Source organism: Prorops nasuta, unplaced genomic scaffold (genome assembly GCF_024137725.1).
Source record: "Prorops nasuta isolate Cenicafe-Biocafe unplaced genomic scaffold, Cenicafe_Pnas_1.2 PNAS00051, whole genome shotgun sequence".
Classification (NCBI taxonomy): domain Eukaryota; kingdom Metazoa; phylum Arthropoda; class Insecta; order Hymenoptera; family Bethylidae; genus Prorops; species Prorops nasuta.
The window spans coordinates 27,209-51,981 of NW_027116848.1; the positions used below are offsets into that span (position 1 = coordinate 27,209).

At 30.5% G+C, this 24,773-nt stretch overlaps 3 protein-coding genes across 3 annotated transcripts; 1 reads left to right on the top strand and 2 right to left on the bottom strand.

The window, feature by feature from the left end:
* Positions 1–7,325: 7,325 nt before the first annotated feature.
* Positions 7,326–8,948, bottom strand: LOC136784318 (uncharacterized). The gene is made up of 2 exons (XM_066744895.1): positions 8,928–8,948; positions 7,326–7,646 (listed from the first exon to the last, which is right to left on the bottom strand). The coding sequence occupies exon 2, from the start codon at positions 7,644–7,646 to the stop codon at positions 7,356–7,358; it is 291 nt and encodes a 96-aa protein (XP_066600992.1). The 5' UTR covers positions 8,928–8,948; the 3' UTR covers positions 7,326–7,355.
* Positions 8,949–18,469: 9,521 nt separating this feature from the next.
* On the top strand, positions 18,470–21,354 carry LOC136784293 (uncharacterized). Its single transcript, XM_066744874.1, has 6 exons — positions 18,470–18,483; positions 19,342–20,011; positions 20,155–20,340; positions 20,482–20,731; positions 20,813–21,142; positions 21,221–21,354. Exons 1-6 carry the CDS (start codon positions 18,470–18,472, stop codon positions 21,352–21,354), a joined length of 1,584 nt encoding a protein of 527 aa, XP_066600971.1.
* A 1,408-nt stretch (positions 21,355–22,762) lies between these two features.
* On the bottom strand, positions 22,763–24,380 carry LOC136784294 (uncharacterized). Its single transcript, XM_066744875.1, has 2 exons — positions 23,603–24,380; positions 22,763–23,553 (listed from the first exon to the last, which is right to left on the bottom strand). Exons 1-2 carry the CDS (start codon positions 24,378–24,380, stop codon positions 22,763–22,765), a joined length of 1,569 nt encoding a protein of 522 aa, XP_066600972.1.
* Positions 24,381–24,773: the final 393 nt, after the last annotated feature.

A 24,773-nucleotide genomic window follows, 5' to 3' on the forward strand; every position in this document is an offset into this window, starting at 1 on the left:
TAGCTATAATCGACTCGTCAGCCTATCTCACGAGTCGGTAACATAGGGATTAATAATATCCACTGTTCGGTAGCTTTTATGTTCTTTATTCGGTATCTCGTACGTAACGGGGAACTTCGTTACAATATATTACTAATGATTTACTGCAAATTGCAGTTGAATGCACTAATCACTACGCCATCTCGAAATCACTTTGTGCTTGGAAAGCTACTAGTGTTCCAGAATTGAAAATTTTTGTTTGTATACACTTCCTAATGGGTTTCTATAGATTTCCAAGAATTGAAATGTATCGGAATTCAAATGCCCCAATAGGTATGATCAGTAAGAATATGAAAATGAAGAGATTTTTTCAATTACGATCAACAATTCATTTTTCAAAGATTAATGCTCCAATAGAAACTGATCGATTTTGGAAAGTTCGTCCGTTGTTCGATGATGTAAGACAAGGTTGTTTGAAACTACCTCTAGGAGAAAAATTAAGTATTGTTGAGCAAATGGTCCCTTATCGTGGTAATTTAGACGTAAAATAGTACATCAAAAATATGCCTAATCCATGGGGAGTGAAACTGTTCGTACTCTGTAATTCAACGTGCTTGATTTATGATTCCCTCATATACCAAGGGAAAAGGACTGAATTCAATAAAGAATTTTTGCAGTTTGGGCAAGGAGCTGCAGTTGTTATGCAATTAACAGAAAGAATATCTAATCCTCAAATAGAAGTTTATTTTGATAATTATTTCACAACCTTCCATTTATTAGAATGGTTGAAATTGAAAAATTTAAAAGCAATTGGTACTTTGCGAATATACCGTTTTTATAAACCCCCTTTTGTTTCAGAGAAGCTTGTAAAGAAGAATGAAAAACGAGGGTTTTTTGAAAACGTTGCCTGCAAAAATTCAGGTATAATTCTAATCAAGTTGTACGATAACTCTTTTGTAAATATTGGATCAAATTTTGTTGGTATTGGCGTTACTGATAAATGTAAAAGATGGGATAAAAAGAAGTAAATTATGCTTGATTTTGAATGTCCAGAAGTGATAAGGCGGTATAATGAGAATATGGGGGGTGTCGATCATTTTGATTGGTTTTTATCATTATATCGAACGCATCTCAAATCTAAAAAATGGACGCTTCGAATGATTACTCATGCTTTGGATATGGCTGTAACTAATTCTTAGTTATAACATCGTGAAATAGCTTCAAAGACTGCAAATCGGTTCAACGATGCAGTGATGTGAACCTGCGGGAATTTGGTATCCCCACCATGCCTCCACGGGGGAACCAACACAAACGTATGCCTCGTTCTTGTGAGCGGCGTCGCCACTGTCGCCAGTTATTTACGCGCAGTCGCGTATAAAGACCTTCGGCCGAGGTCGGTAGACTGCGTTACACGTCGGGTGTGCAAGCAAGATGCATAGAGGTATTTTCGGATCTCTCTGTCTTTCGCGACTCTCCTAGCATTTCGATCAATTGAATATTCTTCCTGTTTAGCCGGTCAGCTGGGCCGCTGGAGAAGGACAACAACAATTTTCTTCCCGCTCTCTTTCTCTGCTCAGCTTAATGCGAATCATGTATGACACTGAAAATTAAAGCTCCTTGATGAAAATTCTTCCTTTTTAGCCGATCAGCTGAGCCGCTGGAGAAGGACAACAACAATTTTTTTCCCGCTCTCTTTCTCTGCTCAGCTTAATGCGAATTATGTATGACACAGAAAATTAAAGCTTCTCGGTGAAAATTTTTCCTGTTTAGCCGATCAGCTGGGCCGCTGCAGAAGGACAGCGACTATTGTCTTCTCGCTCTCTTTCTCTAATCACCGTAATCCGACAAATTTATGATCCTTAAAATAAATATTGACAGAAGTAGTCATTTTTATAAAGGTTGTGGGGCTTGGAAGAATATAATTTCTTTGAAAGTTAACCCGGATAAAACGTTTAGTTACATTTTCAATGCATATGATTTACAGAGAAATATTTGCAATTTCTTACTGTAAATGATAATGATAATAGGACATATCTAACAATTACTATTTCGTAATTTGCGAGAACTCAAGAATCTGTGATGTTCTTTTATGTATGTATATATAGCTAACGGAGTATGCGATCTCTGGATTGCGTGAACCGATTTTGATGTTCTTAGGCGCAAATGAAGGCTTTTTCAAAACCATTTTAAAAAAAGCTTTACTTAAATAATGGCAATGGATTATTCGCGGAAAAAATCGATTTGAAAATTGGGACGCCCCAACTAGCTGTATAAGAGACTAGTGCCTCGACGGCGGTATAGGCATGACTTTTTCTACTTTTATGTACTTGCCGTCGAGACACTACCGTGTCTCTTGATTTTGAAATATCTACTACTCTGCACGTTTTGGTCCATCCCAGCAAGTATTATGTATACAAAAATTATATTATATTAATTATTCATTCACTTTTTTTAGTTGCCTAAATAATGCGATCTCAGTGCTTTATGTTACCGCTTGTTTACTTGTCGAATTTATAAGTGATTTCAATCCTTTGTGTTGCCGGTATTTTTGTTTGAGATTTATTTTTTGTAAATTTTTATTTTATGGTATTTAATTGGGATTATATTTTTTTGGGAGAAAGGACTAAATTACTTGCCGTTTTTTTTACACGAAAGTGCTTTTTGGGGTGATACTACTTTTCCCCACATTAGGCTGAAAGTGCGTATATTTAATTGACAAAATTTAAAAGAGTTTTAATTAGAAATTGAATTTTAATTTAAACTATATATTTTTGAGATGTAGCTTTAATAGAATGATACAGCAATATATTTAATTATGTCTACTTAAGCAATTTTCTTTACATGAACAATTGTAATTAATATTAACAGTATTTATTTTACAATTTCGAAATATCGCTTTTGGTATATGTTTGTTGGGAGCTTCTCTTCGTGATTGGTAATAAGTAATGTGATCCTTTCCTTTACCTTTTTCTTCTATGCTTGGTTTAATTTTTTTTTGTGGAGGTTCATGACAGTTATTGACATGATGATGCATTATTTTAATGTTTGCACTTTCATCGTTCAGATAATTATCTATGTTACATTTCCATATGACGTAGATGGTGTATCTAATAGTGTATATGTCTTCTTATTAGCTGATTCAATTGGTACTTTATATGTATCCGTTAAAACAGTCTTACTTTGGGGCACATTTGCAGTGGAAACAATGCTTTTATAGGAGGATGATTTAAAAAATGTTTAGGCTTATTATTTGAATCAGCTATCATATTAAATATCTGTTTTTGGTTTGTTGTGGAAAAGTCTATGTAACCATGAGCTACTAAATCAGACTTCCAACCCCCATGTTTCTTTCCTAAACCAAGTTTCTACTTGCATTCGATAGAGCTGTTACTGAACTGCGCCTTAGCAATGGCTTGTATACTTTTCTGGTTCAGGTAGTTGAAGAAAATTGGCAATAATACTAGGTATCTCACTAATCTTGTATTTACCAATGAATTGTGCTATACATCTTCCTTTCTGATAAGAAACAAATAATATATCAACATCTTGCATTTTTGTAAGCCTTAGCAATATATATTTCTTAAGAATATGACAATATTCTTTTGAAATCATAAAATTTCGAGAAATATAAGTTTTAGTTTCTTTGACACCTATAATGAAATGATCTTCATAATCTTCAACATCATTCTTCTTTAAATTAAAATTTCTTGGTATTTAAGGCATCCGAAGAATCCAACAATAATGATAGCCTAATATGATATATTAGTAAAGTAAATACACACAAATACATATTTTGACAATTTCAATAAAAACCAAAATATAATTAATACAAACTTTCATATTGCAAAGTAGATGGTATCATCGCCTAGGTCCAAAAATTTGTTAATGTCAGATAAAGTTGACGTTTTGGATTTCTTTGGTTTATAACTTTTATTCTTATTTGTTAGATAAGTCTTGAGATTATTGTACTTGTCAATGTCAATATTAACTTTGCGTGCAATGTAGCTCGTAACTTGGACCATATGCTCCACAGTGTAGGTGGTTTCATTTTGTTAGACAATTCTTCAAAATATACGATAAAAACATTTTCATCGAATGATCCTGAATTTCTCTCCTTCAATTAGATGAAGTTTTCATAGGCTTTCAGATAAAGTTTTTTAGATTTTTGTGGCAGTAAATTATTTATGAGCAGTTTGGCTTCTTTTTAAATATTGCGAACTAATAATTCACTATCAAAATTTTCATCATCCGATGAATTTTCTTAAGGCATTTTGACTGATTGACTGAGTAGCACTATAGTAACTTAAAGCGTGCAGAACTCTTTTGTTTTTCATAATAAGTCGGTTAGATGGATCAAATGAACTATATTCAGCTAATTTATCGCGCTTGGAAATTACCATGATATACATAGATCATTTTAGTGTCCGCCAGAGAGGGCTAAAATACGCACTTTACGCGTAGTGTGGGGAAAATGTACTTTAAATAAAACTGTTAGTTTTTCGGTTTTAGTCAGCCACAAAGGCCTGTATATTCTACGACGTAAATCAAATGATGCAAATTTAGGCAGTTACAGCGCCGCCATTTTGTTTTTTATTACTAGTAAAATAATTATTTTTAGTATCATTTAACTTTAATATTAACGTGCACTTTATTAGGAATCAATAAATATTCTCGCTTTTTTGTAATAAATTCTTTAAAAAACAAAATTTTTACGTGAGTCTCCTTCTTAATATAAACATACATATACCTCAATAATTATTTGTTGAGGTTAATTGAATCTTATGCTAGGCAGCTATATTCTCAGCAACATTTGACGAAAAACATTTTTTTTTAATTTTACCTGAAAATGACACTGCACTAAGTAAATAAAACGGAATTGTATATTAGTCTAATTTTCTTTAGCCAAGTTTGCATTTCATAAATAATGTTTAAAATTGAAATAAATTTATTTCTTTAAGTTGTACTACTATGAAAGTTTGAAATTACAATATTATAATACCTGATATATATAATGAAATAATTTTTCTCTATTACTATCACTGACTATTGCAACAGGCTACAAAGCATCTTCATACTAGCGATTGCCTTTTCATGGCTTTTGAAATATAGCCTGTTTATATGTAGTCTTATTATGCAGCTTCATGTCCGAAAATTAATATGAATCTAAAATTGAAAATTATACAAAGTAACACAAAGTATTAACTTGTCCTGTATTTTAAAATGTTTTGTGACTTACCTAACTTTTATACAGAGTCCTCAATTGACAGCTTTTCTTCATATATAATATTCTTTATTTATTTTGGTTTGCTTTATATTTTTATAACATACTTTTACTTATTTTATTTTGTTGGTTATGTCTATTTGAAATAATATAAGGTTAGTTCATAATGAATGAAAACATATTTAGTCAATGTAATAGTTGGTGATAGCTTACGTCTGTTTAATTTGTATAAACTACGATGCGTTCATTTCTACGACATTTCGATATTGAAGTTCAAACACGTATCAACTTCAAAGCAAAGACATTTGTGAAAACTCACTTCAAGGTAAGGATATTCTCTGAGATATTGAAAGAGAAAATTTTATTTGATAATATTTTGCGTATATTAGTAAACAGAGATATGAGATCTCTGGACTGCACGAACCGATCTGAATTTCCATGGTCTCAAATGAAAGTTTTTTTAAGACTACTTTAAGAAAAGCTTTACTTAAATCATAACAATGAATTATTCACAGAGATAAATCGGTTTGAGAATTGAGTAAGCCAAACTTGCTGTATATGTTACACGGCAGCACTCAGCAGCATATGGTACTTGCCATTGAGAGAGTACCGTTTCTCTTGATATACAGCTGCATACTATTTACCTCTTTCTGGAACGTTTAAATCTGCACAACGGATTTCAATAAAATTTGAAATAAGGGGTTTTCTGAGATGCTGGTTACAAATTTCAAAATATTTCATTTAATCTGGCTGCTAAATTTTTTCCAAATTAAGAATTTTTAAATAATTTACCCATTGATAAGAAGTTTTTGTAAACAGAAAAATAACTCATTTTGGAAAAATATAAAACTTTCCTCTTCATTTGTTAAATCTCTGATTTTTTGTCCATGATAAAATGCAAAGTAATTAACTTTCAAGAAATTTAAGTTATGTGTTCTTTCATAAAAAATAATGTGCTGAAAAACTTTTGAAAGATATATGCATAATATAATACTATATATATATATATATAGATTTCATAAGAATATAATGGTTCTTTAATTTATTGATATACAAATAAATGGCTTCTTCCTAATATAAATAAGATTTTTTAATTTTCTTGCAAATAAGCATTTGCATTAACATAATATACAATTTTTAGCAAAACTTGTATAACTTATGAACATTAAAGTCTAAATTGTAATGTATGGTCATATCAACTACCATAATAGATTTGGAATGTTGAAAATAATAAGCAAAAATAAATAATTTTACAACACATGTAATATTATCTATGAAATAATTAAATTATATTGTAACTAGATCTAATAAAAAGAATGTTGATTTATAACATGTAGCTTCTTCGCTTTCTCTTCCTACTATTATTTTATGTGTCTGAACTATATGCTTACTGCATATTATTTGTTAATTATGTCTAGTAGACAGGAACCCACACACAAAAATGAAATGTTTACCTTTTCACCTGGTCTTTTAAATACTTATAAAGTACCTGGAATATTAAACAAATAAGATATCATATAAAATAAAAAGAAGAGATTATTTGAGTGATGTAAAAGTATATATATATATCAGTAGTATAAGCTTTCTACATTTCATGAATTTTTAAAAAAATTAGGTTAGAAGGACAAATAGAAAGGAGTAACCTGGTACATTTTTCCACTCCTTTGAAACCAAAAGAAGTCAATATATGAGAAGTGAAAGTGGAATTCGTTAAGTAGTTGTACGACTTTCACCGTAAACTATGTCCATATAGCAGAGCATGATTAAATTAATCATTTTACGTACGTGCATAAAAAGGATTTTAACGTGATTTTTAATAGATTTTTTAGCAGTATTTTGAGCTGGCATTTAATTTTATTATTTATTTATTTTTTATTATGAAATCTATTAAATGATAAATTTAAGTAACTACCATCGTTGTTAAGCATTGTTATAACAGAACAGTGTAAATCAGCGTTGAAAAACATTATATAATTAGATAATATTAAATCAATATATTTTAATTATATTTATACAAATAGAGAACATAATATGAATACATTTACATAATATATATATAATTAGTAGTATTATCTTAAGAACTATTTTTCATTAATTATTCATTTCTATAAAGCGCAATATTAATAAAGATTTTTGTCAAGATAATTGAGAAACATTAATTACGACCTATTTGATCTATTTGAGATTGAAGATTGTTTACAACTTCAGGTGGAACATGTTCTCCTAAAATTTCAAAAAGATTAATTTTTTGATCACCAGGAATTGATTCATAAGCAGCTAATTCAATTCCTTCTTGCACTTTTTGTATAGTTGCATCCTTCGGAATGAGATATGTGTTCTGCGCCTGCCTAATTGCTTCGTTACTAAATATTTGGCCGTCTTTTTGAGGAAACGCATATGACACTCCTAAAGTGACTGCTAAGAAGGCTATTGCGAAAACTCTCATCTATAAATAAAAAGACAGTTAAAATAAATAATTTAATCCGAGCTTAGTTACTTTCAAACTAGTTACGAATATTATTATTGAAAAGATTTTATAAATTACAATTACAAATTTAATTTTAATTATTATTTTTCCATACAATAAATTAAATAAAATTTTAAATATAAATATAACTAAATACTTCAATACACATACAGTTACTTTCAAAATAAACCGTATATAACGCGTGATAATGAATAAATCTCTTAAAATAAGTATTTTAGTAATTATTTGATTTTTTATATATATAATATCTCTATTATAAATAATATTAATGTAGAATCACAGTAAATATGTATGATATGCAGCCCATCAAAATAATGTAGGTATTTTCAAGAAGCACAAACACTTTTTGGAAAAGAGTTTAAACACACCAAATTTGTGCATGTGTGTGTGCTTTGGAGGGAAACCATAAAATAAAAATATTCTAGGTAGATGTAGATAAAAATTATAAAAGCTACCTTCAATTTTTTTAATGAAACCCCCTCTCCCCCTTTCCTTTCTCTTTTGTAGCATATTCTTCCAGCTTATCTCAAAAGCTTGCTAAAATATTATATTAATTTATTATTTCGTCCAATTGCTTGCTAGATAATTTCATTTACCATTATAACTAAATAAGCAATTTTCTCTATACGTTTATATATGTAGAAGTTATGCCTACTACTTTAGTAAAACTCGCACCTATAAGAAAGTTGTAATTAAGATATCTTGCGAATATCTGTATAATATAATGAATTAGTATCGTATTTTGGAAGACTTTCGAGATAAACCATAACTGTATACAATACCAGAAAAGAGGTTCGTTTTAAAATATCTCAATATGACCTTTATAACTTTCTCCTCTGTCTGGAATCATTTTGATTTAGATACTTTGTAACCTCTTTAAAACAAATCGACAGGTCGCGTATTTTTTTTTTTTAATATTTTTGATTGCTGAAAATACCTTTCTTACTTTTTCGATGAGTTTATCTGTATGTTCGTTAATGAATATAAAAGAATTGTTAAAATATTTATTTCAAAAAGTTTATAAATTTTAACGTTATATACAGTCAATTTGGAAATAGATTTATATATATGTAGAATAAGAATCGATTAAAAATTTTAGATGTTTTGTTGCTAAACATGCAAAAAATATCATTAAAATAAATAATACTAATATTATGCAATTTATATATATTTAAAGTTGTTAGTGGAAATAATTGTATTAAATTAAAAAATTAAAAGAGAATACACAAATTTACTTACTTTACAAAAGACGTTATTCAATTTACCGTCTACGGTTTCAAAACGATACTGAATACGACGGGAACATGGGTGGCTTTTTATACCCATCGCTCTGATCCCCTCTATACTTCCATAACTAATATGCATAGAAACTATAAAAACGTTTTATGTGATAATAAAAAAGTTATAATACTATAGTTAGCAATGAAGTATTGATTCAAATTCAAAGACTAAATGATATTTTTAACAGAAATATTAATCTTTATAATTCATATTTAAAACATATATCACTAGTATAAATAATTGTCACCGATATGTCTTCACTTCGATGAAATAAAATAAATCATTGAATATTTTTAATTTCTACAATTTAGTTTTATAGTAAAAAAGTTTTTAAAGATTCATTAGAACTACACACTGGAGTAAATTATTTGGGTCACGTACATTAAGTGTATCCCTCTTTCTTATCTACCTAATAACGCATAATTAAATCCACCGCAATTTTTTTTCATAAATTAAATATATTTTGATAATAACAAATTTGCAGTGATTCTAATGAAAACAAATAAAATTGAAACGCTTCTATAACATTCTCTAAAGGAATTTATATTTAATAATAATTAAAGCCGCGCGACGCAATCTTAGTACCTAAATTAAAATCTTTTCTCTACAGTAATCTATTACATGAAGATTATCGAAATAACTAATCTTAAAGTTGTAAGAGTGCAAGACAAAATTTGACGTCATTAATAGCAATCACTTTGAACTCAGACTGCTGTCTCCTATAAGAACTCAGTGAGAAGCAACGGTCCTTTGACACTGATAAGAAACCATTAATAGCGCTCAGTGAACCATAATAGTCGGCAGGTTCTAAATATAAAAGAAATAGAAATCTTGTATATAATTGAATAACCGGTCACAGATTATTCAAAAAACTTTAAAAATATTAATAGATATTATCAGACGTATGTAAAAACGGAGAGAATATTACAGTACATTTTACGGTGGAGCCACAGTACTGCTGACATAACCCTGCATTCCGATGTAAAGTGCTTTAATTTCAGTAGCACTTACACTGTCACACAGTAATTTCTAGTATAATTTCTTCGAAAAAATCAAGTTCATGAACTTTGCAGTAAACCCAATCAATAAGTAATGTTTACATTTCAATGTTTACTGAAGTGTACAGTAAGAATAGTCCTTTTTAACACAGTAAAAAGTTAAAAGTAATTTTCACTGTTTTACAGTAATTTTTACTGAAGTGTACAGGAAAAATAGTCCTTTTTAACACAGTAAATAGTTAAAAGTAATTTTTACTGTGTATTACAGTAAAAATTCGTCAAATTAAATAATAAATGTACTATTCTTCATATGTATATCTTGACCCCAATAGGACATGACTAAAATCGCCCTGTGACATAAATTCAAAATTCTACGTTACAATCATTACACTGTGAGCTCTAAGTGTGTTATGTGACAGAATTATAATTCTTTATTCTATACCCATTAATGTGTATTTTATATTAGATGTGTTGGTGTTACTTTGCACACTAAATATAACGAAAGTAACACGCTTATCCGTGTTGAAAATCTTTAGTGTGTAAAAATATTTTAGTTCCGAGATGAAATGTATTGAACGACACACATATTATAGGTTTACACCATTTGAATAAATTACACACTTTTTAACACATAAGTGCGTCATTTTTGAAAATATTAAAGTTTGTGTTTCTTTATAGGGTGAAACTTTTGATGTATGTCTTTCAATAAATTTGGTATCGAACCTAAAATATTTTTTACACACCTAAAATTTTTAACACGGATAAGCGTGTTGCTTTTGGGCCATTTCACGTCAAAACGACCAGATTTCGGAGTACAGTACCGATCCTTTCTTTTTTCTTTCAAAATAAAATGTTAAAATATAAGAAAATATAATAGTTTTGGCGCAAATTAGAGTGCAAAATTGTTGCTTTTCCGGGATGCGAGCTGTTAAAGTTTGCATTTTTTATGTTTTTGGCAAAAGCACAATATTTAAAAACCATGTCTTCTAAACAAATTATGATTGAAGATTCTGGCTGAAACCAAAATAATTAGGACGATTCATATTTTATTAGAAAAATATAAGGAAAATAGGTTGCTATAAATTTGTAACACCATTAACAATTGTAATAAACATTTAAATTAACAAATGAGTTGTCGTACTCTGACAATTATAAAAAAAATCACGAATTTTACTTAGGATGTTATTTAAAGATAATAAAATGATATTGTATATACTCTCTTGGTGTTTATAGCGAAAAAAAAAATTATTTTGTCAGGACGTGCAGGGTCAGAAGCTTCGGCAGATCACATCGTGATAAAATCGTTTTCTTTTTTATTATAAACACTATAAGACAGTATATACATTATAATTTTTTTATCTGTAGAGAACATCTCAAGGAACATTTCTGTTTTTTTTTATAATTTTCAGCTTAGGACAATACACTTGTTAATTTAAATGTTTATTACCTTTATTAACGGTATTAAAAATTTATAAAAAATTATTTTTTTTAATATTTTTCTAATAAAATATTAATATTTCTAAGTATTTTAGTTCAAGCGAGAGCCTTCTATCTTAATTTGTTTAGAAAATATAAATTTTCAAATATTATGTGTTTTATCAAAAACAGTAAAATTATAAAATTTGACCGCCTGTATCTCGGAATAAAAAAGGAATTTTCGTTTTAACTTGTGCCAAAACTCTTGTATTTTCTTATATTTTAACATATTTTATTTTGAACAAAATCGGTAATCTGCCCGCTTTTACGTGGAGCCTAATAAAAGTCCAATTCTAAGCCTATACGTTGTTAAGGGGATGCATTGCGCGTCGAAAAAGTACTTCCAAATTATCATCTATAATTTTAAAAATTTGAATATTTTCATAAGGACCAAATTGGCTTGTATTAATCTGCTTAATTAACGTACAGGCTTAATTTTTGGATTAAAAAAAAAAAATTTTTTTTAAATCGAATATTAATAATAATATTTTATTTCCCATCAATAATGTCGAAAAAGGGAGTCTTTACGACGCTGCGCCAAACTTCAACGAGTAATTTGAGACCAAGAAGAAGCAAATATTCCCATAAATATAGAAGATTTTTTGGAAATACTATTGTAGCGCAACAATGGCAAATTTACACATTTTTCCAAGTTGTGCTACAAAAGTATTTCCAAAAAATCTTCTATATTTATGGGAATATTTGCTTCTTCTTCGTCTCAAATTACTCGTTGAAGTTTGGTGCAGCGTCTTAAAGGCTCCCTTTTTCGAAATTATTGATGGGAAATAAAATATTATTAATATCCGAGATTTTAAAAAAATTTTTTTTTAATCCAAAAAATAAGCCTATACGTTAATTAAGCAGATCAATATGAGCCAATTTGGTCCCTATGAAAATATTCAAATGTTTAAAATTGTAGAAAATAATTTGGAAGTATTTTTTCGACGCGCAATGCATCCTCTTAAGGAGCAAAGAACCGAGTGGGTTAAATGCTGGACTAGTAATCACAGGATCCTAGGTTCGAATCCCGTCAAGGTATGTGGTTTTTTTACAAGGAAAAATTGTATAGTTCTGTCAGAAGGTAAGTTGTGACTATATACGGGTCTCCGGTTAACTATGGCCAATCCGGGATATTCGGATAGAGGGTAAAATTTCGAGTAAAAAAGTTCGAAAGACTTTGTGGCTAGCACCCTTAATTAGAAAGTTATTAGCGATTAAAGATCCTCAGTTTTAATTGGATTTGCTTAGACGGAGGATTCTATTGGTAGCATTGTTACCCATAAACGCTAAGATTCAGTAAAAATTAATACTAATGCAAACACACGGGCAGTGGACACACCCACTTGAGCCTGTGGTAGTGACCGAAAGCCGAGCGACCGAGTCTCGAGAGCGAGCGTCATAAAAACAATGAAAACATAAACACTCTTGACAATAGCCGCAAGCTAAAATTTAAACTTTTGTAATTTTCAAGTAAGAAGTTAATAATTATCATTTTTGAATTGTATGTATTTTTACGATGAAAATGAGTCCAAACCCAATATAATTACGCCAATTTTAGAGTATAATTAACAGTTTTAATTAATTAATAATGTCGCTAAAAAAGTCAAAATTATATCACGCTTGGACTTATTTTCACCATAAAAATATGAAGAAATCAGAAATAAGAATTAGAAATTTGATAAAACACAATTGCAAAAGTTAAATTTCTCTTTGTTTAATCTAATGTATTTACGTTTTTCTGTTTTTTAAATCGAGGCCTATTGTTGAATGAATAGCCTTGGGAGCTCGATAATTCTACGCGGTTGATTGGCAGAGGAAAGGGTGAATCGGGGTAATGAAATTAAGACATTTATAAGAAATTTAACTTTTGCAATTGTGTTTTATCAAATTTCTAAATCTTATTTCTGATTTGTTCATATTTTTATGGTGAAAATAAGTCCAAGCGCGACATAATTATGACTTTTTTAGCGACATTATTAATTAATTAAAATTGTTAATTATACTCTAAAATTGGCGTAATTATTTTGGGTTTGGACTCATTTTCATCGTAAAAATACATACAATTCAAAAATGATAATTATTAACTTCTTACTTGAAAATTACAAAAGTTTAAATTTTAGCTTGCGACTATTTTCAAGAGTGTTTATGTTTTCATTGTTTTTATGACGCTCGCTCTCGAGACTCGGTCGCTCGGCTTTCGGTCACTACCACAGGCTCAAGTGGGTGTGTCCACTGCCCGTGCAGGGGTATGACACTCCTATATATTCGGAGGGGATCAAGTTAGTTCCAGGAGAAAAGGCTGGGGTTCAGATGGCGCAGCGGTCACCACGCTTAAACGCGTAGTGCGCCGGCGCAATCAGTTCGACTGGCTCGACTGTTTGGCGCGTTTTGGCTACACTATTCAAAATTGAATCTTGTACAATGACCGGCAGAAATGGCGTCCCTTGATGCGTTTAGGAACCGCATTTTAGGATCCTTCACTGTATACTCTATTCTGCTAGGCGGAGATAGGGGAATGGAACGCGATAACTATAGTAGTTAGTTTATCTCGCTCTAAATGCGTGAGTGCGAGAGAGAGAGCTTTATACAGCATAGCAGGGCAAGCCAGGCGTCCCGAGGCTTATTTCTATCTGTGCCATTGCCTATGGCTATCTCTCTCGCTCGGTAAGAATCATTCGTCTGTCCTTGTTTAGGTCAGTTCTACGCCAATGGATACTCTCTAAAGTAGATTTTCTCAGGCGACACCATTGAAGACTGCGATTACAGCGGGGATTTTAAAATACTGTGCACCTGTCACTGTCAAACGTCAGTATGAAAGATTATTGTCGCTTACAGCGTTTGGTGCAATTAACATTATAAGTCTGGATTATTGTGTGATATTCTGTAATGCACATATATATATACATATGTTAATTTACTTTTAATTTTTTAAACCAATAAGTTATTGGCATTATAGAAGAAACTCATTTAAATATAAGAATATACTGGTTTCCACTTATGTAACTTTTCTTGTAAATATAACATAATTTTAATTAATAAAATTCACTCGTTTATTAATCAGACTAAGAAGAGTTATTTCTTTTAAATTTTAACATGTATAGAATAATATCCTAAACGCGCACACTTGACTAATTACTATTAGAGAAATATTTTTATAATCGTTACACATTGATAATAATATATCTCAATATCCTTCAGTTTAAAATATCATTTACATTGAAGAAATCTTGATCAATGGTCATGAAGAGTTCGTGGCTCAATGGCTAGGTCGCTTGCCTCGAAGATTAGTTAAAGCGCTTTTTTCGGTGGTTCGAGTCCCGCGGGAGATATTTTTTTTTCGTTTTAAAAGCATTATTATCTTTTCTTTTTGTTAATTATTTGGAAGCATTGCTACTGCCTCCAAACATATTTTTGCAAACCTTAAAATATACAATGTTATATTTATGCTTTTTTTGTAATCTAATCCATATGAGCAGGAGCTCGCTTCTTCGGCATTTGTTTTTGTGCATTACAGAATATCACATAATAATCCAGACTTATAATGTTAATTGCACCAAACGCTGTAAGCGACAATAATCTTTCATACTGACGTTTGACAGTGACAGGTGCACAGTATTTTAAAATCCCCGCTGTAATCGCAGTCTTCAATGGTGTCGCCTGAGAAAATCTTCTTTAGAGAGTATCCATTGGCGTAGAACTGACCTAAACAAGGACGGACGAATGATTCTTACCGAGCGAGAGAGATAGCCATAGGCAATGGCACAGATAGAAATAAGCCTCGGGACGCCTGGCTTGCCCTGCTATGCCGTATAAAGCTCTCTCTCTCGCACTCACGCATTTAGAGCGAGATAAACTAACTACTATAGTTATCGCGTTCCATTCCCCTATCTCCGCCTAGCAGAATAGAGTATACACTGAAGGATCCTAAAACGCAGTTCCTAAACGCATCAAGGGACGCCATTTCTGCCGGTCATTGTACATCTCAAAAGGAAACAGACACTGTACTTGTACATGATTCAATTTTGAATAGTGTACTACGTAACGCCCCTCTACTAATGTTTTCAGCATTTCGATGAAATTCATGTTGCTAGCTTTTATTTTGTCAAAATTTTCCATCATTGAATAGAAATGTCTATATTTTATGTAAGTGTGATTTATTTGAAATTTGAAACATAAATTATGGAAATATCAAAAGTTTAATCATTTTTATTATTTCCCTTATATATGGATAATATCTACGAAGTTTAAGGATTCAATTATGACGTATTGATGTCGATAGAAATATTCCTCGCTGAATTCAGACTGTATTAGTCAAAAATATTTTAAATTTGAAATAAACAAAATCCTGCTTTATAATTTAAAAATAATGATAAAATTTCAAATAATAGGTGGAAAACGATGTAGAACAAAAGTTTACACCTTTATATTTGTATCTAGTGCTTTTTTATAAATTATTATTTTTTAATTATTTCTTTAACTTGTTTTTTTTTTTTAAAAATGTTTATTTTTCGCTCGATTTTAATTTTTGAGATGCCATATTAATTATGAAATCATAGTCTGCAAATTGACTGAGTCGATTTTTAAAATAATTATTAACGTGTATGGAAATCTCTTTTATTTAATAAAAGGATGCTTAATGATATAAGAAAAAATGTTATTATTATTATTTTTGTAGATAAATTGAAGAATTGATTCGATGAATTTGTGTGGTATGTTTTCTCAATCAATATAACATATCAAAGTTTAAAATCCAGCGAAAAATAAACAATTTTTTAATAAAGAAACCAAGTTAAAGAAATAATTAAAAGATTACAGGTAATAAAATGGTATTAGATGCAAATATAAAACTGCAAACTTTTGTTTTACATTGTGTTCTATCTATTATTTGATATATCATCATTATTAATTAAATTATAAAGCAGGATTTTGTTCATTTCAAATTTAAAAAATGCCTGACTAGTACAGTCTGAATGGAGCGAGTAACTACTTAAGGTGGTTTGTTCTTTTAAATTTTGTTTATGTTATGGAACGATTCGATTTCCTAGAGTGTACTGTTATCGAAGAAAGAGGCTCTAATTGCGTGAAGAGAACTGTACGCCGTAGTGGGTGATGCAACTGGAGTCTTTTTTACTTTACTGGCTCTTATTATAAAGTAAATATTTAGTTCTTTGTCTAAATGATTTTCCTTCAGCTTATCAAAGTATAGGGTTCATGAGGAATAATGCTAGTATGAGTAGTTATATATAAGAATAAAAATAATGGTGTCCACTTATCGTATACGGCATTTATTAACTTTGAGACCTTAATTATTATACGTTATATCGATTTCGATTAAAATATTTAATAAAGTTTATTATTAAATACAAAAAACAGCATTTACAATTAATAACGTAAAATAATAAAAAAAAGTATAGCTCTACATTCTTCACTTAAATATAAGTAGCGGTATGGTGCAATAATCTTATCGCTTATCTGTATATTTGAAATATCTATAAATTTACGAAGAAAAGGAATGTAAATTATTAATATTTGTTTAATTTCATCTTATAAATAAAAATCTTAAGGGATTCATAACTCATTTCGTTTTCTTTTATATTATTAATAAAATATTACAGTTGAGAAAACTTATTTCAAAACACGATTTGTCAAACGTTACAGATTTTCATGTTAAACGGTTTTTTCATCATTAGCTTATATTGTTGTCGTCATCATTGTTATAATGATTGTGGTGTACATTTCAAAGAATTATATAATTATTATTGTTTATTATCATCATTAACTTTCAAAGTATTTCTTTTTGCATTTAGGCTAGCATTCCCATCGTATATATCTTCAGTAAATTGCACATCATTTTTTGAAACTTCATAATTGGTTTCTTCTTCTTGTATGTTTCTTGATTCCGTATTGCTATTATTTAAATTCAAGCACGGAAGAGCGTCTCTTTTTAATATTCTTAACTGACCGAATCGATAGTCATTGTCTCTAAAATGTTTGTAGCACACTCTATACTTCTGTAAGTCCTCGGGCCGTACATTATTTAATTTATCACAATTTATTTGATTCTTCCACAGCAGAGCTCGTGTACTATCTTTAGGGAAAGAATGGCTAGGAACCTTGTTAGTAGAAGAGCAATAAGGAACTATACACCTTCTTACCATTTCTGTAACTTTAGAGAACACCACAAAATTTAATTCCTGAAATTTATTCAACTTTATGTACTTGCACACTATACGAAAGAATAAATATTATTCTGCACGACCAACTCGAACTGTATTTTAGTTTGAATGAACTGGCCAAAATAACTGACACTAACAGATAGGTTGGAAAGCATTCGTACACATCCAGTATTTCTTAAGTTAACACCCCTCCCTTCTCCCTAAGGTCGTAGCCAATGACTTTTGTCGAATTTTCTGAAGTCAACACCCTCCCTCCCCCTCCGAAAGGTCTTAGTGAACGACTTTTGTCAAATTTGAGGAGGAACAGTCACATTACTTATTACTTCTTCACATTTTGCCATAGAGAGAGAATTAAGAACTACCTATAATTTCTTACTTGACCTTTTCTCTAAGAAAGGTTTCAATTAAGGGGTTTTCCAAAGCCTGTAGCAATTGTAGGTTGTCACAAAGATTTACCGGAATTATGTTTATTTAAATTCATTTAATTAAATAAGAACGCAAGAATTTCCTGCTAATGTAACGTATGTTAATTCTGATAGTAAAGAAGCGATATGCTCTAACAATAAAGTTAGATAGATTTATATATAATTTTGTACAGAGGTGTTAAAGATTCTATATGAAAATTACATGAAAATCGGGGCGTATTCGACTGCATTGAATTTATCTACTTGGAATAATAAGACACAATAAATGCCGACTTTGTCAGCATGGTGGATACTCTCTGAAAGCAGTCTTATCAATAAGTTCATGACCATTTCCAATTTCCCCCTATTTCCGAAAATTAAAAAACATCGTAATTGCCCGAGTAGAAAAATCTTAGGGAGAACCCTACGTTTTATAAGGACCTAATATGGCTAAAATAGGGTTGGTCTTGTCATGATTTCGACATCAGGACCAGATCCGTTTAGCACATCTTATAGGATTGGCCATTTTCGTTCAACAATTACCCCTGTTCCTTGTACGTATAATTTTTCCTTAACTAAACACAATTACTTCGTAATAATAAATTAAATGAAATATAGAATACCGAAGTGCTATAGTCAAATAAAATGATGTCAACTGCTATTTTTTGATTTTAAAAGATAACCTGTACAAGAAAGACAAATGAATAACCCAATAGATATCACTTAATTTATAATTAGTCAGGTTTTTCAATGGGTCAAATCAGGATCATACTGGTTTGTATTGTGGTTACCATAGAAGGTCCAGATGAGGCTTTAACTTCAGGATGATATAAAACGCGGCATATCGTTGTCTAGGAGGGCCAGATCAGTTCCTTCCTTACATATAACGGGGACAACCCTATCAGGTCCTTATAAAACTCCTAATAAAATTTCTACTCGGGTGATAACATTAGCCCTCCACAAACGAAGGATGCATGAAAATAAAGAATATGAGCAAAGAATTACTCCCACCAAATTGCTAATCCGAAATGTAAACCATGTAATAAAATATCCTATGCAGAGATACTCTTGTCACTTTTTCAAACTGTTAGTCATTGTTTTCAGTGCCCTAAGCGTATTCGGTACTCATTTACTCTTATACAGATTTTGGTGTTTCATCACAGTCGAACTTAAGTTTTTTAAAAGCTGTGAAATTATTTTTAGTTCAGAATTTTTCTTCGCTTGGTGTGTACGTGTGTATTCGCTTATTTTAATTTAAAGAAATATTTAACAAAATTAAATTTAGTGTCGATCTCCTAAAATTATTAAATATTATTAGGAGATGCATAGTACCTCGCTGCTCTTCTACCACTAAAGATCCTAGCCATTCTTTCCCAAAAGACAGTGCGAGAGCTCTGCAGTGGAAAAATAAAATAAATTGCGATAAATTAAATAACGTACCGCCCGAGGACTTACAAAAATATAGAGTTTGCCACAAACATTTTAGAGATGATGACTATCGGTTTGGACTACTAAGATTATTAAAAAAAGACGCTATTCCATCCAGGAATTTAAATATTAGATCGATAGATTCATTAAATGAAAGAGGAATACTTGAAGAACCAGTGAATTTAAATGATTCAGAAAATGTTGAACCATCAACGGATGACATTTTCAATAATGATAACACTATACCCGAAATAGAGAGTCTAGATACTTTAGAAGAGGATGATAATAATAATAACAACCCTCCAGAATCGTTAGGAGCTTCATTTTTTATTTCAAAAAACAATGATGATACAGCAAGGAGAGCAGTAATTAGAAGTGAAAGGATGAAAGAAGCTAAACGGAAATATAAAATTAAAAAGCAATTATTAAACCAAAAAGAAAAATTAAAACAAATGGAAGAAAAATTGAAATGTAAAGATATTTCTTTGCTAAATAATTTATCGGAAGCTGAAAGAACTATGATTCAAATGATCATGAAAAATAGTGAAATTACAAAGAAGGTTTGTACTTAACATTTATGTTAGATGCATTGATTATAACAATAAAAGTAAAATTTAAAAGATTATTTAACACAGCTGTAGACGTATTTAAATAGAATTAAACATGTAAGAATAGTACTCACTGAAGACAATCTTTTTCACAGGCAAGGCGTTTTACAAGGAATGAAAAGATTTTAGCTTTATCGATTTATAAAACCTCTCCAAAAGCTTTTAGATATTTGGAGCAATTATTTCCTCTTCCTGGCCATCGAACTTTGCAAAGAATGATAAGCAATTATAAACTGGATACTGGGTCGAATGAAATTATAATGAGTAATTTGAAGAAAGCAGTCGAAGGATATCCGACAAAAGAGATATAATATGCATACTCATATGGGATGAAGTAAGCTTGGAAAAACATTTACAATATGACTATACGAAAGACAAAATACATAGTAGGAGTTCAAGATTTTGGAGATCTTTGAACAAAGGAAATTGCGGATCATGCTATAGTTTTCATGTTACGTGGCCTTCACTCTGGATGGAAAATACCTATATCCTACAGATTTGTAACAACAGCAACAAAGACAATAACATTAGTGCGAATTATAAAACAAACAATTTCTTCCTTACAAAAAATTAATTTGAAAGTCGTTGGAACTGTTTGCGATCAAGGATCGGCAAATATGGCGGCAATTAATTATTTAACGGAGGATAGTAAACTTAGCTCAGATGTCACAGGTAGGAAATACCTCTTATTTTGCATATTTAATTACATTGCAATTTTTATTTAGATCAGATTGATATATTTTTCATTTTTAGGTAATATACTTAAGATATTTAAAGTCGGAACAGATACAATAATATCCATTTTCGACCCACCCCATTTAATTAAGGGTGTCAGAAATAATTTGCTAACTAAAAATTTAGAGTTCGACGTTGGAAGTGAAATTAGAAAAATAGTTCAATGGAAAACTATTGAATCGGCATATTTAATGGATATTCATACAGAAAAGATACAGAGACAATTGCCAAAAATAAACAAGGATCATATTTATCCTAAGAAAACGAATAAAATAAAAGTTTTTAATGCAACACAAGTATTCAGTCGGACTTTTTCTTCATTCGTTGCATTTATATCAAACGTAGAAGGTAAAGTTTAAGATTATAATTAACAAAACTATTTCCTAGTTTTACTTTTCTTATCAATTATTTTATATTTTTCAATAGGTCATGTTAATACTGAAATAGGTCCATTAAAAATATGTAAAGAGGATGGTCAAAATATGAGTAAAATTTTGAACTTTTTTAATGATCTTATGGACTCAATGAATGGACATACAAAGAAGGACTCGAATAGTTGAAGAACGTAATTAACAGGAAATTCAAAACATAATATTTTTTGGCCACAAGCAACAACTATTTTGAAAAAAATGAAATTTATATTTAATGAAGGAACGAAGAAGCAACATGTTCCATCGTTACAAAATTGGATAGCAACAATAAAAGGGGTTCAAAAAATATGGCATACAGTACAGTCTGCAGGATTCGAAAGTTTATCTGTAAGATATTTAAATCAAGATCATTTAGAAAACTTTTTTGGTAAGATACGCAGTTACTGTCACAGAAACAATAATCCTTCGTGTTGGCAATTTGAGCATAATTTTTTTGCACTACTTTTACACGACATGCAATTTAATTCATCTAAGACTAATTGCGAAAATAAATGTGACGGAAAATTATTATTTACTTTAACAAATTTCTTTGAAAATGTGCCCAAAGTATCCGAGTCTTTTTTTGAAAGTATGGATACAGTAGGTTGCAGCTCAAATATCGAGGAAACTCAAAATAGTAACGAAAAGATAAAGATCGGCAAACCATTATATTATTCATCAACTGCAATCGTGTCAAAAGTTTTAAAAAAAGATCCATTTAAATGCTGCGAAGAGTGTAAACAAATTTTGCATTATAAGTACTTAAAAAATGTTTTTCAAAGAACTACCGTAAAGCTATCACATTGTTTAAGAAATTCTTATTACATGTTAAATTTAAGTAAAATATTGAAACAATATGCTATACAATATTTTCCACAATCTGTTTGTCAATGTGAGTTGCATGGAACTATATTAATGGATGCATTATTAAGTGAAATAGCTATCAGGTATATTGTAGTTTGGTGTAACCAAAGAAACAAAGAATTTAAATCAGATAAATGATATATCTAATTTATGAATATTATTCGTGGTATATATTTACAATTTTTAAATTTAAGCAATAAATTTAAACTATTTTATTAATAAAGGACTGCATAAGATATCTTGCGGTATCAGGTGATAGGCGTCAATATATATTGATAAAAGACCCTGAGCAATGCCAAGGAATATCTGATAGGCTCCTATAGGGGGAAGTACCCTAGTATCGGACACTTAAGCATTTTTTTAAATAAAGTGATCAATAATTTCTACATCTCACTTTAAGTTAATAGAAACTAATCTATATTATATAAGCTAATGTTACTAACATAAAAATAATATTAAAATAAGCTAAAACTGTAAAATTTGGATATTTAAGATACACAGTATTATATAGCAGATCATAACAGGGTCCCCTAGTTTCGGACAGTCATTATTTTTGTCTTGAAATAGTCTTTCTAGTTATTATAATAGGTGAAATGAGCAACTACTAAAATTGACTAAGTATCTATTTTATTTAACATATTAAGGAACATTAATATTAATTATATATTTATTAATAAAAAAATATTTTGTTGTTTTATTTGCAGTAGTCACAAATGTAACGATCTTCACCAGGTTCGAGTACAGTGCAAGCTTCGTGTACCCACTTATTACACATTTGGCATAAAATCCAATCCTCTTCATTGTTTTCTAAACACAATAAACAAGTGGTAGCCTCAGTTTGAGATTTTGCTAATGAAGCAGATAATTTTTTAGAGTTCTTTATTTTTCCAAGATCGTTGGTCGCTTTTCCTTTAAAAGCTGCTACCTTGTATTTAGAGGTTTTTAATGGGATAGTTTTATTTTCAAGCTCTTTTTTGAAAGGAGAAGATGTCAAAATTTCACTTTTTTCAGCCTTTCGTCGCCGATTTGTTATTCTTCTTGCTGAAGCATCTGGGACAGGGGATACTTTGTGAATTTCATCAACAATAGTGCTACTTGTTGACGGTTGTGATTCAACACTCTCTTTATCTTTGGCTGGAACGTCTGTTACAGTTGATGGCAAATAATCTAAGTTATTGAAGACATTTGGGTTATAAGGCATAATTCCCGTGCAAAGAAATCCAGATTTGGCTATTTCTAAACGGGCGACAAGTGTAAAAGCTTGTGCTACCATTCCAGCTATTTCATACTCTGTTATTCTTAATCCGGCATTAGCTCTCATCCATGATCCGCATGCCTCAGAATATGCATCTTTAAAAGGTTTCATGAAAACTCTGTCCAAGGGTTGTAACTTATGAGTTGTATGGGGTGGCGTGCTTAACATGTGCACATGATTATCTTTTGCATAAGTTATAACAGCAAGACTTTTGTGACTGCAGTGTCCGTCTAAAAGAAGTAGCACTAGGTGTTCTTTGGAAGGTTTAGAATACCTTACAAAGTGTTGAATCCATTTTAAAAAAAAAATCAGCATTCATCCATCCGTTTGGTTGTGCCATAGCTATACTATTTGATGGAGCATTGATCATTAGTCTCTCATTGACCCTCTGCCGAGGAAATATGAAATAAGGAGGGATAAAATAACCGGCAGCACTCATGCAAAACAAAACTGTCACATTTTTGCCTCGCTCTGCAGATGTTAGTTTGCCAACTTGACGATTAACTTTTAACGTCATTACTTTCATCTGTTTGTGAACAGTGCTAACACCAGTTTCATCACAATTAAAGATATTAGATGGACCAAAATTAAATTTATCGTAGAGATTTTTGAGATTCTCAAAAAACCGATCTACTTGTGGCTTATTAAAGCCTACAGCCCTCATAATGCTTGTAGATTCTGGTTTCCTTAGACTTATCTCAGGATGACGTTTGATGAAATCATAGTAGAAGTGTTGACCAGCAGATTTCGTGGTTTTATTAAATCTGTGATCCAATTTCAAGTTTTCGGCAAGGTCAAAAGCGAGCTTTAAAAATTCTTTCCGAGTGAGAGGCATGCATCTATTTGACATGTCAACTACGTGTTCTACTAAAGCTTGCTCAAATTTTTCGTTAAAAGTTGGCTCAAATCTTCCTCGTTTAACCAATAATTTAATTTCTTCACCTCGTTTTAATGTTTTTATATAATCATGCAGTGTACTCTTAGGAATATTATAAATTATTGATGATTTTCGTAAAGATAATTCTCTACTTAGAACCTTATCAATAGCCTTTTTCATGTAGAACGCAGTATTTTTTTATTTATCAACTGACTGAGTCTTTTCACGTTGTCTACTCATATTTAATTTGAACAAATATTCGATACGAGTCACTAGAATTAAGAAATCATAAATGTTAATTTGTCCGACATTAGGGGATCTTTCAGGTGTCCGGTTTTAAGGAAATTTGGATTCATACAAAAATTTTGCCTGGTCTTAAAGGATTTGATCAATCTTAAAAATAGGAAAGGAATATAAAAGGTGACATACCTAGTAACAATAAGTAGTATTGGTTGTTTCAATTTTCAAATGTTAGTGGCTTTTACAAACACCTAAATATTGCTTGCGACAAGATATTATGCGATGAAAAATTTGCGAACGCTCTTGCTTGTTAACAGGCTTCGACACGCTTAC